The 15,705-nt window shown below is 36.4% G+C and overlaps 2 protein-coding genes across 4 annotated transcripts; both read right to left on the reverse strand.

The window, feature by feature from the left end:
* Positions 1–2,867: 2,867 nt before the first annotated feature.
* Positions 2,868–8,031, reverse strand: LOC134814968 (muscle M-line assembly protein unc-89-like). 2 transcript variants are annotated; one of them, XM_063823357.1, is made up of 4 exons: positions 7,798–8,031; positions 4,920–7,580; positions 3,125–4,754; positions 2,868–2,952 (listed from the first exon to the last, which is right to left on the reverse strand). In XM_063823357.1, exons 1-4 carry the CDS (start codon positions 7,973–7,975, stop codon positions 2,946–2,948), a joined length of 4,476 nt encoding a protein of 1,491 aa, XP_063679427.1. In that variant the 5' UTR covers positions 7,976–8,031; the 3' UTR covers positions 2,868–2,945. The 2 variants fall into 2 exon arrangements, with proteins under 2 accessions (XP_063679427.1, XP_063679428.1); XM_063823358.1 differs by lacking the exons at positions 2,868–2,952; positions 3,125–4,754 and having other exon boundaries at positions 4,814–7,580.
* Positions 8,032–8,188: 157 nt separating this feature from the next.
* On the reverse strand, positions 8,189–13,128 carry LOC134814969 (uncharacterized). 2 transcript variants are annotated; one of them, XM_063823359.1, is made up of 9 exons: positions 12,937–13,128; positions 12,600–12,803; positions 12,165–12,452; positions 11,691–11,995; positions 11,342–11,517; positions 11,025–11,210; positions 10,778–10,870; positions 8,729–8,912; positions 8,189–8,578 (listed from the first exon to the last, which is right to left on the reverse strand). In XM_063823359.1, the coding sequence occupies exons 1-9, from the start codon at positions 13,063–13,065 to the stop codon at positions 8,413–8,415; spliced, it is 1,731 nt and encodes a 576-aa protein (XP_063679429.1). In that variant the 5' UTR covers positions 13,066–13,128; the 3' UTR covers positions 8,189–8,412. The 2 variants fall into 2 exon arrangements, with proteins under 2 accessions (XP_063679429.1, XP_063679430.1); XM_063823360.1 differs by having other exon boundaries at positions 12,600–12,817; positions 12,937–13,125.
* Between the last annotated feature and the right edge of the window lie 2,577 nt (positions 13,129–15,705).

Raw genomic sequence — 15,705 nt, forward strand, 5'->3', positions numbered from 1 at the left:
GATTAAAGCATAATTAATGAAATACGATAATTCGTTCATTTGGTAATAAATAATTATTTAAATAATTATTAATAATTAATATAGTATATGATTAATTATGATAATATATGATTAATCAATAGTCTCACATTCAATTAATGAGATTTAAAAATAAATGCAAATTGTAGCAAAATTCTCAAACAATTAATGGATAACCAGGAAATTAGATGAATATTAGATGGAAATAATAACGTATATTGAATAATATGACTGTTAAAAACTCTTTAAGTCTAAAAATCACTGTTTTTGATGGAAACAAACAATTAATGTAACTTTGACATTACAATTTCGAGTGTTAACGTTAAAAACTATTTCTATATCATTATAAAGTCTACTTACCCACCACTGTCAAACACCAGGTTCCTGATAAGGAACACTTTATCATACCCATCATTGTCAATAAAATTTAGCTTCAAGTAGATTTCCGAACATTCACCCTGTGAATTGCCGTAGATTTGTGGTCGGTGACGGACCTCATTGTATCCTCCACAAAAACATTACAAAAGCTACAAAAATGATAGCAAAAATGCTCGTTCTTCACATTTTGCCAGGTCAGTGTATCTAAATGAGGGTGATGGCTGATAGACTTGAACATGCCTGCAAGGCCAGGAGATTTAACAACTGGTGCATTAAATCGGGGAATAGCATAGTTATCCTGAGCATTTTCAATGAAAAGGAAGAACTGCTGATGCCATTTGGTACATCGTTTATTCAGATGATCAGTTTTAGACTTGAAATTGTACGGAACAACAGTTTCACAAGCATGACATATACACACAATTTGCTGGTTACGAAGGGCTATTGACCTAGGACGCGTATGATACTCCATTAAATGATCCATGAACTTGTGTTTTGGGACTGGAGCTGATTTTGCCGGACAATGTGCCCAACAGGCCACATACGGTTCCAAGCTGTTATTCAAATTTGGGCTTGGTTTCAAAACTATCTTCTGAATAAGCTTTGCACTAGACTGTCTCTTTCTTTTCATGGAAGAATGGAGGATTTTTGTTTTCTTCGTAGGTGAAGAAGTCGTGTTACTTATTTTAGGAGAAAGATTATCCTCTTTCTTAGCTGGTGCCAGAGATTTTTCCTTAACAGGTTTGTCACTGTTGTCTGTCGCCGATGATTCCGATTCATCTTCGATTACAACTTCAATTTTTAGTCTCGATTCCGGGTGATCGTTTGTAATCGAATTGGAATCAAACGACGGATTTGGTCTGATACTTTCAAGTGAAGTTGAGTCAAGGACTGAGGATGAAGAATGGCACCTCTTTCTTTTAGAAGGAGGTTGACACTTGTTTCTAAGATCACAACCTGGTGACGACGATCTGGCTTTTTTTCTTCGTTTGCCATTATTTCTATTTATGATCCAAACATTACCTGAATTTGTTGCATCATCACTGCACGCATTAAGTTGTTTCGACTGATTTATATCAACTTTGCTGATAGCTACACTTTCGCAGCAGTCGGTGTCCTGACCGAGACCAGGAATATTTGATGGCTCGTTTTCGCCTTTGGAAAGTTTGATAATTGCATCTAATTTTGCCTTCTCAGCCTCTGTTTTAAGCAAGAGAGGCGAGTAATAACCTTTAACAGGTGGCAGCAATTGGATCGAAGGCTCATGAGAAAGTATGGGTAAAGGAATACTATGGTCAACGATTACATTTGAAACTATTTCCATTCCCTCATGATCAGTAGACTCTGTGGGAAGTGTATTTGCATTTTGATTGTTCAATTTAGCAGAATCTTCTGAAAATGAAGTCAATATTTTTGGAACAGTTTTCTTGGAGTCAGAAGCACATTTTTTAACACGTTCATTGCTGATTGAACCACTTGACTGAGAGTTAGACGTCTTAGAGGCAGCAGTTGGACTAAGCAGCAACAAGTTGTTCTGTAATTGGTATGCTTGGCTCCGTGAGGTAAGGAGCTCTTCTATCTTACTCTGATTGAATTCGATTATCGAAATCAGCATTTCCTCCTCAGCAGTTAAAGCCATAGTTGTTAATTAGGAATCGGCTCCGGAAACCTGTACAAATATCATCGATTCAGAAAGTTTGAAAACTACATCATGTGCAATGTGCATTCATCAAAAAGCTGATTAATTTTAAATATTTGTCGCTACATATATTGTCTCGTCAACAATCATTATATTAGTTATTGTCATACTGTCATATTATCAAAAATTTGATTCCATATGGTATTTCTAAATTACGAAAAAACTAATAAAAGAAATAGTTCTATAAATATTATAATAACGTTAATATTTTTCATAACGATTAAAAAGAAAAATTCGATGATAATCAGGTATTTATATTTAAGTGATAGTATCAAATCAATAAATTATCCTTTGGGCCCGAAGGTAAAAAAGATTTTACAGACTATTTTCTTGGGTGATTTTTAAGCATCAATAAAACTGTAAAACAATGTTAAATATGTCTTTATCTATCAAACTTCAAATGCTAAAAGTTGACAAAGCGATATAAAATCAAAATCAAATAGGTCTTGAAAATGAAGAAAACAGACGAAATGTTAAAGTACCAACTAATTTTCTTAAATCTAAAATCACACTGAATATAGTTACCATACGTTTCCATAATTATATGATATTCAGTTTGGTTCATCCACACTTTCGACATTGCTCCAATCGTATTTGTGGTCTCAAGATTATTGAGGCACCCATTAATTTTTGGTCGACTTCATGGTTGACTTTCCCACATGAGTAAAACAGGCGACATTCACAGCAGGACAAATACAAATAGCACACAGGTTGTTTAACGGGTCCCCTCAATGAGCTCTGAATGTGATAGCGAGGTTTCCACAAAGGTCTTTACCAGTGTCGAGTGATCTTCAGCTGTCGGGAATGTTGATCTTATGAGCTACGAAGTTTCCAGCTCAGTATCGCAACCTTATCCTCTGAAATATTTGATTGGAGGTCAGACCCATTTAATAGGGAAATGCTGAGCAACACGGTTGATAACAGCCATAGCTAGGCTTTAACATATTATGTGGAAAGATCTAAAATTCTAGTAAAGCTGATTAAATCGGTGATGATAGCTACTAGTCATATCAATGCGAAAATTATTACCTTCTAACATTGGTGTAAACACCACTGTATGTAGGTTTGTGACTGTAAGTGGGGCCACCGTAAGAAACTGCTGGAGGCATGGACTGAGCATAAGACAATGCTGGAGGCATGGACTGAGCGTAAGACAGTGCTGGAGGCGTGGACTGTTGATCACCTTGCTTCAGTTTATCGTATGCTGAGCTGTAAGTACTTCTGGTATTGTCAGAGTAAGATTGGTTTGAAGGAGGTGCATTGTTAAAAATGCTCCCAGCTTTACTACCAGAGGATGGCACAAATTCATCAGGAGTAGGCTTTCTTGCCATGTTCATAATGGGTCTGTTTGGCCATGAAATTTCTCGAGATGTCTGTTCAACATAACTACTATGATGGGAATCAAAAGGAGGATTACGGCTTTGTGAAGTGTTTTCAGAGTGAGGATTCTGGTCACCAAAGTTTTGACCATGACTAGCTGGGACCTTGCCAGACCCAAACCAGGGTTGTTGTGGCTGTGGCTGAAAATTTTGCTCTGTTTGGTAACTGCTCCTATTTGAATCACCATGATTGAACTCTTTACGTGCTTCAATGTTGGGAAACTTATTTGAACCAACATCCAGATTTTTGAATAACTCAGTATTTGAATTACCAGGAGTGAGTCGATTGAACCCTGTAGGTACGTCATTGTTGGGAAACTTATTCGAACCAACATCCAGATTTTTGAACAACTCAGCATTTGAATCACCAGGAGTGATTCGATTGAACCCTGTCCGTACTTCATTGTTGGGAAACTTATTTGGACCAACATCCAGATTTTTGAACAACTCAGCATTTGAATCACCAGGAGTGATTCGATTGAACCCTGTCCGTACTTCATTGTTGGGAAACTTATTTGGACCAACATCCAGATTTTTGAACAACTCAGCATTTGAATCACCAGGAGTGATTCGATTGAACCCTGTCCGCACTTCATTGTTGGGAAACTTATTTGGACCAACATCCAGATTTTTAAACAAATCAGCATTACTATATTTTTGATGCTCATTGATTCCACCATATTGGCCAAAGGACTGAGATCCAATGTTTTGTTGAAATTTGTCACCACTTGAGCTTCTGTCGGAACCAAATGATCCAGAATTCTTTCCATAATGGCTGATCGATGGAGCTAATGTAGAGCCGTACGTGTAAGGACCTTGGAATGGAGCAGAATGTGAGGAGGTGGGACTGAAACTCTTAACCCTTTCACTTGAATTGTCCCTGCTCGTTCTCGGTATTTCTGGTCGAGAGGGATAGTTTTGATAGCTTTGCAAATTATTTCCATGGTTATAAGTGTCATTCACTCCTCGATTGGGAAACTGCTCTTGATTCCTAGAATTCATATTCATAAAAGGTGGAGGGTCCCTCTTTTGCAACATCTCTTGACTATTAATCATACCAGCAATACTGCTGTTTGGTGAAGATATTGGAATATCATGTATGGCAGATGCGGAATTAGGCACACGAGAGGAATAAGGTAGGGGAGCTGATGCCAATGGAGCTTTTTGCAGTGGAGAAGAAAATCTTGTGGTAGGGTCCCGATAATATGGTGCATTTTGTGACTTCATTTGTTCTGGAGTTGAAGGCCGATTTTGATACTTGAAAGGAACTGAACCCGGCACTGAAAAGTAAGATAATATTATACATCAAAACATGACAAATTGAATAAATTTAGTTTGCAGCACACATATAATACATGACTCATGAAATCCCATTTTTTATTGCTGTTTTTTATCATTTAGTGCAATTTAAGACACTGTGAAAGCACAATTGTAATAATACTGACCAAGTTGAGTTTGACTGGAGCTGTAAGGTGGGAAACTTGAACGCTGTGATTGAAAAGATGAAGGAGGCTGATTGACCATGCTTAATGCCATGTCAGGGGTTCCCTCATTTTCATAATTTGTAACTGTAGCTGTAGGAGCATCTCTTCCAATACGATCTCTGTTGCGATCCATCATTACTTCCATCTGCTTGATAGTTTTCATGGCTGATACAATTTTCTTCGAAGTTTCTCTTCTTTTTTTGTGCTCTGCAGTGTTGAGTTGAACATTTACGTCAGGTTGTGTGACTTTAACATAAATCAAGTAATGCTTCTTCGACCTAACATGCTTTTCTACTTGAATCTCAGAGTTGCAGTTGATTTTGCACAAAGAGCAGTGGTATGCATCCATCACGTTATCATCACAATCCTTTACCGTTTTCACTGACATGTATTCTCTTCCAACAGCAGGTGTTTCCGACTCTTGTATTTCTTCCAGTTGTTCTCTGATTTTGTCCTCTTGATCATGCAGTATCTCAGGTTCTGGAACTACTCGTCCTATTTTAACATACGCTTGAACTAACGCTTGATGACTTCTGTGGTTTGCATGCTCATTATATTTCTTTTGCCCTCGACAAATGATATCACACAATTTACACTTTATGACAAGGTCATGTCTTTTGTATTTTTTAACATTTGCTGAATCAGTCTGAGACAGTTGCCGTATTTTTGTTAGGACAGCTTCATGATGTTTTTTGCCATTCAAATGTTTTCGAAAGTGGGACACATCGCTCGACTCAATCATGCATAGCAAACAAACGTGATACCCAACTCTTTGGGATACATACTGGGCTTGTATCTTATCGTAATTACTTGGTTCAGGCTCAGGTTCAGGAACATTGTGCAGAAGAGGGGTTCCGTGATTACCATTATTCTGATGCATTGCTTCTGGAGTAGGATTCTGATACAACCATGGCTGCTTCTGTTCCTGAGTTTGCACAGGGTAGCTTATTGTAGCCTTGAGGCTCTGTTCAACTTCTGGTCGAGTAGACTTCATTACTTCTTTACTTTTGCTGCGCCGATGCGTATGATTAGTTATTTTATTGTCCTCTTCTTTTTCTTTTATAGACTCAGCTTCTATCACAACTTTAGCCACCAGAGTCTGATAACGTTTGATCTTCTTTTCAAGATTAGATGGATCAATGTTGTTAGAAAGAAATGATTTGATTCTGTTCTCAATTGCTTCAATCAGTTCTTGGACATCTGAAGAACTCTTTAGGCCATCAACTCTTGCTGCAAGTGCTTGAAACGCTTCTTCATCCTCATCTTTACCTAACTTGATTTGAATTATTTTACTTGAAGATTCTTTGGCATGGTCATCTACTTCAACAGGTTTTTTCCTATATGCTGGTGTTCTGCCATCTTCAATGTCATTCTTGGCTTCCTCATCCGACATTTCCATATCAGAATGACTGACGTCACTAACTTTTTGCTCCTCGGATGCAACTGAAATGTTATCAATACAAGGACTAATCGCTTCCATATCAAATGGATCAGTTTTCATTTTCTTAATATCAGTGGAAGCATCAGCGCTGGTATTGTATTTCAGATGAAGTTTTTCTAAAATTTGAGGTGACCCCCTTCCATCACTTGAGTCTGAACTAGCTGAACGAAGATGGCTTTTCTTTCTGGTCTTTGTGTTTGAAGGATTGATGATTCCCCGTTTTTCTAAAATAGATTCCATAGCCTCACGAAGTTTTTTCTTCTTATCTTCGTCAATTGGGCCACTGTGCTGAGCTTGAAGCATTTCTTCAGCTTGTTTCTGTATTAGATTCAAAATGGCATCCTTAGATCCAATACTATTTTCTTGGTCCAATAGTGATGTAAGGCTACTTTGAGCATTTTCAGGAGATGTTTTCTTTGGGGAGAGGGATCTTTTTTCAGTTGTTGTAATTTTTGTTGGTGATCTCGATCTATCCTTTGGGCGTTTTGATGGCCTATATTTTCCAGATCCCCTAGATTGTGCAGGTGACCTATTTCTGTAGGGAGATCTGGTTCTCCTTGGGGATCTAGATCTGCGATCTCTCTTTTGTGATTGTGGTGCAACTTCTTTGATTTCAGGTCTATTAGTTTCCAAATGGTCACGACTTTTGTGAATACTGACATCTTTTGAAGTTTGTTTGCTTCTACTATCAAAAACTGGTCTTTTCACATAAGTCGGCTTCCGAATTGAATTGGTTGGCCTTTGGGCTCTTTGATCTACATTACGTTTTCTTACATTGAAACTCTTTGTTAAAATGGGGCTAGAAGAAAGACTGTTATCGGGAGATTCAGGCTTTTCAAGTAATGGTGCAGGACTGCTTCTTCCATTAAATGTTATTGTCCTCTTAATTCTCACTACAGAACTGGCAGGATTTTTATATGAAGGCTGTTTCTCCTCAGCTTTGTTTTGCACAACGTTTGGTGATTCAGGCGGAAGCTCATCAGCAGAAATGTCAGTCAAAGGTGACAAAGCGTCATCATTGATAAGTATTGGTTTAGAAGAATCTTCATTGCTTCTTTCCGATTTTGAAGGAGATGATTCCTTAGAATTTGCTTTGAGAGTTTTGACAATTTTTCCATCGACAACAACAATTTTGGTTCCATCAGCACGTTTGATAACTTTACCAAATGTCTTCTTTTTACCTGAATCATTGATTAACTATTCATCATGATCATCATAACTTTTCTAGGAATCAAAAAATTTAAATGAATATAATTTTTATTTATGCACATTTTCATGTCAATTTGTTCATATTATAATTATGTACCGAGTCACGAATTTAGATTTTCAGATCATGTAAGATCATTTTATTGTGAATCTGCTAAGTAACAATTTGACGATTCGTTTCTAATTTCAAACCTTGAGACGAACCCACGGTAGCATAGTTAGATCTCGTTGGTTGGGTAAAGATTACAGGCTTGACAGGTTCTGAATTCTTTAGCGGTTGTGATGATCCACCAGCCGGGCGGTAAGTTATTCCATCTTTACGAATTATCTTTGTGACTTTCTTTGGAACTGCTTTACTTGTTGCAGACATACCTAATTATACTTAACCTGTAACAGATACAATCGTTCAGTTAAAAAGCGGTGAAATGTTTCAAAATCAACATTCAATTATCATAACTATAGAACTATATAACGTTGATGCACTCTATTATGATCATTTTTGTCCATCCTTCAAGTCTCAGTTCTCACTCAGTATACACCCTTCCATGAATAATTTTAGACGGCTAGATTTTGAGTTCCCAGCTATAAAATGACGAATAGATATTTACTTAGCATTATTACTACCATAACAATAACTTTAATTTCAAAATTAAAACAACTTTAACAAAACTTAATCTAAAAAATGTCCTAGTGAGCTCTTACTACCCTCAAATCTCAAATAAATCTTAAATATAAATCTTCTGGCCGTAATTTCTTTAAATGTAATGATAAGCAGATCTTGGGTAAAAACATAATGTCTCAGTAAATTCAAGATATTGAACACCAGGACCCCGGCGCTCCTGGTTCGTCTGCAACATCACTCTCCCTTCTTTGTGCCTTAGAATGCACTTCTTCTTCGTCACTAGAAAAGGCTTCTGATAAGCTGTCTACAAATCTGTCTCGCAATGCTTCTAGTTGTACTACTTTAACCTCCCTGGGAGAAACAGTCAGATTAAGATTAAGATTGGGAAGACTGAATACGATGAAAGATAAATGATTGTTGAAAGAACATACATTTTTCGTTTTTAATTAGACTTTTAGTTCTAACGACATCTTAAAAAGTAGTAACAAAGCAAAGTCTCACTCTATCTCGTAATATTCAGCACTCTGATCCCTGATCGGTTGAATAACTCCTAGCTCGAATCCACCACAAAACAACTCGAGAGTTTCATCTGAACTACTTGACGGATCACATGACATGCATGTGATGGGATTGTAAACAGGACATCTCACAGTGAACAGATAGCTGTGATCTTCCAACAACCGAACTGAGGAATAGGAGTTGATCTGAAGTAAAACAAATTTTTTTTTTTTTTTTTTAAGTAAAACAAATTTTATTTTATACCCACAATCAATTCATATTTAGTTCAAATATTTAAAGTCAAAATAACCATTTCACATAAGTGGTTATATTATAATAAAATAATTTGTGATAAATTAATAAATTAATTTACACTCAAAAATGAACAAAATATACACAATTTTTACCTAGTGCAACACTGGTTCAGCGCGCGGCTGATCGAAAAAGTTTGATTTGATTTACTAACTACAGTGTACAGCGTACATGAAAAATTACTTACTGAATCTTTTAATACTAGACAGATTTTAATTCAGATGTTGTTCAATGAGTTAGCCACAAAAATGTTCAAATTATGTAGGAGGGTAAAGGACACAATTGCTAGTAGTGCTTCTTTGTGCCCGTTGACTACAATGAACATTTTGCGGTGTTTCTCCAGACGGCTTTTATCGGAGTGCGTGTTATTTACTTGGTTATGCACAAGCCAGGCCAACATTTTGTTTTTGTGTCAGCCGTGCTATCAGGTTGCAGAGTATTATAAACACTAAACAATTATCTATACTATAATTTAAACTTGACGAAATTTCCCCGGCAACGGGGACATAGAAGAAAAAACACCGAAAATCGACCTCAAAATGACCCTTTGGTGAAATCAAACCCAGCTCGCAAATGGAGTTGAAACCTCGCCATTTTTAGCAGGGTTGTAAAAAAAGGATAGGAATAGGCTATAGCATTCTTAGAATTTTGATTTAGGCTTTAGATTTTTTATAATTAACGTCGGAAGTGAGGTAAAATAACCGTTAGAATAATGTCGTTATTTTAGCAAAGGTTTACTGCGCTGTTGCGTAGCAACGTTAAAATGCACGTGCGCGAGCAATAACATCTTAACTACGCGCGTTGTGATGCTGTATGCTACGTCATAATTTCAAAACTAGCTCACATTTACGCTCACGCTATGACTTATATTCATAACTTTGGTTGTGATTGGTATTTTTTGATGCGGTAAAAAGTATCGTTTTGGGAATCCAAATACTAACAACGCTGTCGCCATTGTTAGATAAATTCCATTATGTCTACAGTATAACAGAGCTATATGACGAAGAGAAATTAAAACATAACTGATTTTTAAAATTTCCTCGAACAAAGCTTTCGACTAGCGGGTTTCTAGTACACTATACAAATTTGCTAATACAATATCATGCAGAGTCCGATCTAGCTGCAAACGTCAGACACCACAGTTCAGCCGCCAAGTACCGTTTAAGTGAACACCGAAACACGAGGTTTAGGTGTCATTTTGTAAATCACTTTATGGATGGATAATTCAGTAATTGTTGAAGAAAATTACAGTCACTGCCACCTATAGCGTTATGTCATGGGTCTGATTAACGGCCAAGAATAAACGTACGTGCGCGCTTAAGAAACCCGCGCTTGAATGTTGAGGTAGGGAGTAGCTGCGGCGCGCTTTTAACATATATTACATATAGCGCCGTACGGAAACGGCAATATATAAGTAATTAAGTATTTGTTTACATAAATTCCACGTTTTTATCAATAATCTAGCATGGTCCAAAACTGTTAAAGTTGTCATTATGACACTCATTATCGAACCTGCTTTGGGCATCTAGAAGAGATCGGTTTAGCCTTGATTTGATTGAGTTACAGGATGTGTTCACAAGAGTGGACAAACTAATCAGGACTGGGTACAATCATCAATGGCTGGGATCAAGGCTTCTGTGCCAAAATTCTTATTATCCACAATCAAATTCACGTTCAATACAAGCACAATATGTCATAATAATCAGATATTTTATTTTGAACTCTGATCTTTGAACTCACAATTTATGGATGATTTGCCAGAATCCAGATTGTAAGAACTTGAAACCAGGTAGCAATTCTTGTAAATCAGCATAGAATCTGTGCTTCCGTGATCTGAAATTAAATCATTTTTAGCAGGGTTTGAGGGTTAGTTAAAGATTCCATTATATGCGATCAGTAAATGAGGGGAGGCACGATGATATTGATGATGATACATTTTACATTATGAACCCAAATGATGCAATGTAAGTACTAATCTACAACAAACCAGTGTCGTGGTTTTTAAGTTTATCCATGTTCTCCGAATTGAAGTGAAATACTTTAATATTTACACCGTCGTCTCCAAAATATAGCTTCTCATTGTGTAAGATCATACATCTTACTGGACGCGTCACAGGAATTGTCATTGGGACTGTTGATACTGATAGAAGATCCTTGGAGATTTTCCACACACCTGGGCACAGAGATTTACTTCATTATCTACTTTTCAGTTTACACAGACAGTAGATACCAAATTAAGACATTTAATAATGATTGATAAGGATTCATTGAACTCTAATCCACACTAAAAACACCAAAACTTACATAAGTCTGGAACAAGTGAAGCTGATACTACTAATTTCTCGTTAAGAGCAAGTGATAATACACTTTCAAGGTGTCCAACAGTTTCCCATTTAACAGCTAATGTTTCTGTGCAGTAATACATGATTTTTCCACCTCCAGTTCCAATCAGAGCCATTTTACCAAATATCACTGCACAACTAATCATAATAATTTGAATAATTTGAATTATAGAATACCTTTAAAGTTGATTCAAGGTTATTAATGTAATATGCTAGATCTCAGTAGATAATGTTATAAGATCAGGCTTGTTAAATTACGTTTTCCTAACACAAAATCCAATAAAGTTTAAAAACAATTGAATAATACTAACGTTATGGGAGAGAAAAGATAGTGAGAATGCTCTAGCTTTCCAGACTTTGTGTCCCACATTCGAAGCTTACAATCATATGAAATTGTGCAGATCTTATCTTCAAGAAGAAACACCCCTGTTACTGTGGAGGTGTGATCCCCCAATGTATGTAGCTTTTTTCCATGTTTATCCCATACCTTACAAGTTGTATCCTTGCTGGCAGACACAAGCGTTTCTTTGTTTGAGGCCAAAGAACAAACTTTGTCGTTATGGCCGTCCAAAAAGCAAAACCTGGATTTGCTCCACTTACTTTTTGTTTCAATAAACTGCAAAGATGCAAATCATTAACAACCAAGTCAGTAATTATAATTTTATATGTCAGACTAAGCTGCTTGCAGAGACAAGGTTTAAATTTTTAAATGACGATAATGATTTGATATGCAATCCAAAACAATTTTTGGAAAAATAGCATCAAATTAAAATGTGAGCACAAACCTTTTGTCTCTCTAATTTCTTTGAAGGCCCCCTCTTTCGTTTTCGTTGTTCTGATGGACCATTTGCATCAGCTTCATTTTCTGTTTTCACTGCATCATTTTCCTTCTGATTCTGTACATCTATGAAATTATGGTGCATCACTGCTTCAATATCACCTTTTGAGAGCTGTTCTGATGGACCATTCACATCAGCTTCATTTTCTGTTTTTACTGCATCATTTCCCTTCTGATTTTGAACTTCTATGAAATCATTGTTTATCTCTGCTTCAATATGATCACCTTCTGAGAGCTGAATTTTGATTGATTTCATTGAAGTCGTATTGACACAAAAAAGACAATACAACATAGTATAACAGATAGTATGATCAACATTATTAGTAAGGATAATCATGTAGAATTAAAGGATCTAATATCAAATTGAAAAAAATTACCTTACCTCTAGGTTAGGCACACTGATTAGAATTGCATTTGTGTTTCCATTTTGTTCACTATTTTGAACTGATGATGGAGTAATTTGAAGATCATTATGAGAAGTTATCTGTCCACTTTCTGATGTAAATTCTGTCATAGAAACATCAAAGTCCTCTGCAAGCTTAACAAAATTTTGAAGTGATTCTCGACAATTCTTTTTACTCTTAACCTGAGATTTAAAGACTGAAATAAGAATCTCATTATACTCCAATATGCGGGCAGTTAATTGAACATGTAATGTTTACAATGGCTCTTGTGCTGTGTATGATAATTGATATATCAGTTAGAATCTTGGTACTCACTTTTTCAATCTCCTCGGATGTCAAAGGACGAGTTAGCTTCTCCAGGGACTCAATCTGTCGTAATCTTTTCCTGAGTTTTCTTAGTGCTACCTTAATATCTTCCTGATCAGATCCCTGCAGCTCAGGCATTGTAGAACTTATCTTTTTTAACAAACCATCGTATCTAGTTATTCCATTAAGACGTTACCTAGCATAATAAAAGGTAGATATTAAATCCCATATCGTCAATATAATTGACACCCCAATGTAAAGGAAACTGATGCCTGGTCATATAAGTACTTCAGTTTTCGCCACACTAACCACACTTGCAGTAGCATTTTGTACATAACAGTGGCTGTCTAAGGTAACAATATTAACAAATGACTTAAGGGGAAATTGGACAAACAGTTTGATAAACTCAAGATATTTCTATACCAATTCAAAAAGGTCCAAGAAAACAACAATTTTAACAAAACAAAAATTTTATTTAATATCAGTAAAAGCAAGCAAAGCAATATTTTTGATGTCTTGAGGGACTTGAATTGGAGTAGCTAAGAAGTGGTAAGAATAGTCCAGCATGATACAGGAGAGTGCAGGTTGTGAGTATGACACACCCACCATCTCCTCCTGAATTCTGGATCGGATAAATATTTTTTACAAACTGATCGTTTATACTCCAAGTCCCTGCTCTGCTAATTATAACACTTGCATCGATTGTGCTCTGCCAATTGCATCACTTGATTTAATTGAATGTATACATTGTTTGAACGATTGAATCTTTTACGTATAACTATAGTGACAAAAAGTCCCTTCGTTAATCTTTTTGGTTTGAAACAAGACTGCTATCAAAATCAAGAGACAAATTTATTTAACGCCATTTTCTGGTCTGACTGCATCATTCAGGTGTTTGCAAATCACACAATAAATATTGTAAGACTATTTAATTTTGTTGTCACATACTCTTTCGCTAGTGTCAGCTTTAGTAGCTCCTTTATCGTTTTATGTATTTTCACCATATACCGAAAACACAGGCGCCAAATTGCGCGCATTGCAGTACAGAGTAACATCTTTCAAACTTCATAAATCGAAATTACATTTTCGCAATGTATTGCAGAGAAAAGACAATTTTTCGAGAAAATACAATTTTATTATTTATCACCGATTCATTACACAATCAATTCATAAATATAAATCCGAATAAAGAATACCAAAATAATTTTTTGCGCTAGATGATGTATAACATCCAACATACAATTTAATTATAAATATACTTGATCTGACAGCAAAGTAAATAATATAAGTATGCTAGCAACTATTGACCATTGTTAATGCATGATCTGGCCCGGCGCTACTTCGTAGCACGTGCCTTCGTATGTCGTAGCACGTGGCCATCGGGCCATAACGTTTCGAGAAGAAAGCGGCGCGCGCTACTTCGAAGAAATTTAGACGAGTAAAATCCGTCAATATGCAATAGCAACTAGCGCGCTGGTACGTATTTAATAAAAAATACACGCTGTTAAAGTGGGTCTGACCACAGAATAAATATTAAATGTATGCACTTATATATTATACAAATTTGAAATTATTTAAAATACTTTTGAAATAGAATAAAAATATGATTCCAGCTCTACCCAATCCTTAAATGAAGCATATGCCTAACCTTATATAAAACAAACTTCCTTATATGATCGTATATCACTTAATTGATGATGTTAATTCTTAGCAGCTCGGCGTGGCACTAGCCCAGTGGTGCATCTTGCCGATCTAACGAAGGTTGCGAAAAGCATTTTTAGATGCGCGGCGCAGCCCAGTAGTGCATCGCGAGCGCTACACTCACATCACTGATCACGTGATCAAAACAGTATTTTGCCAGGAGAGAATTTTAACCTTGACGGATGATACTCAGTTAAATTTCTTCGAAGTATCGCCCGCCGCTTTTTTCTCGAAATATAACGCGCGCCGGGTTAGTCCCTCAACAATGGAAAAATTGTAACCCTGTTATATGCGGTGAGTGGTGCGTCAGTTCAGAATCAGCGTTCAAAATGCATTGGTTTAAGTTACAACTGTCGGCCGGGTGCGGGCCTTTTATTTTTTAAATCTCAAAGTTTGAGGTAAAATAATTTGGCGCGCGCTATATCTCCACCGAAAACACATTCAATTTGATGCGTATGAAATATGTTTATAACTTACTTTATATCTTCTGTAGATCGGCGAGATGCGAAGGATTGACATCGTGAATCAAGACCGAGCTGCAAAGGACATCGTAAATCGTTCCAGTTGGTAGGTTATTATTTATTAACCTGCAAGTACATGAGTCATATCCAAAATCTGCATGATGCAAATTACTATTGGTGATCAGATTTCGCCCACGCCCTTGAAAGACGCGCGCCGAGTTGGACTGAGTCTCGTCGACGATCTAATATTTGGAACAAATATTTTACGAGTATCACCCGTTAAGAGAATCACCCGTTAAATTAAGTTGCGTTAATCTGAATCATTAACTACATGTATAACCAAAGCAGGCTTAACATTTTATGCCAACGGATACTCACAAACACAATTGACAATGCAGTTGCAGTTCCTCCATGACTAAATTAAAATTTTGACTTCAATTTAAAACGTTTTTGGTATTTTACTTAGTCAATAATGAATAAAATCAGTTGATTAGTTATGTATGTAGAAGTTATATGTCAGGTAATATCTTCACCGAAAGCACACTCCCCAAATTGCGCGCACTGCTTGCTGTAACTTCTTTGAAACTTCATGAATCGAGAAAAAATCTTTTGCCTC

The sequence above is a fragment of the Bolinopsis microptera genome, chromosome 5, assembly GCF_026151205.1.
Source record: "Bolinopsis microptera isolate Bmic1 chromosome 5, MBARI_Bmic_1.0, whole genome shotgun sequence".
NCBI classification, from domain to species: Eukaryota; Metazoa; Ctenophora; class Tentaculata; order Lobata; family Bolinopsidae; genus Bolinopsis; species Bolinopsis microptera.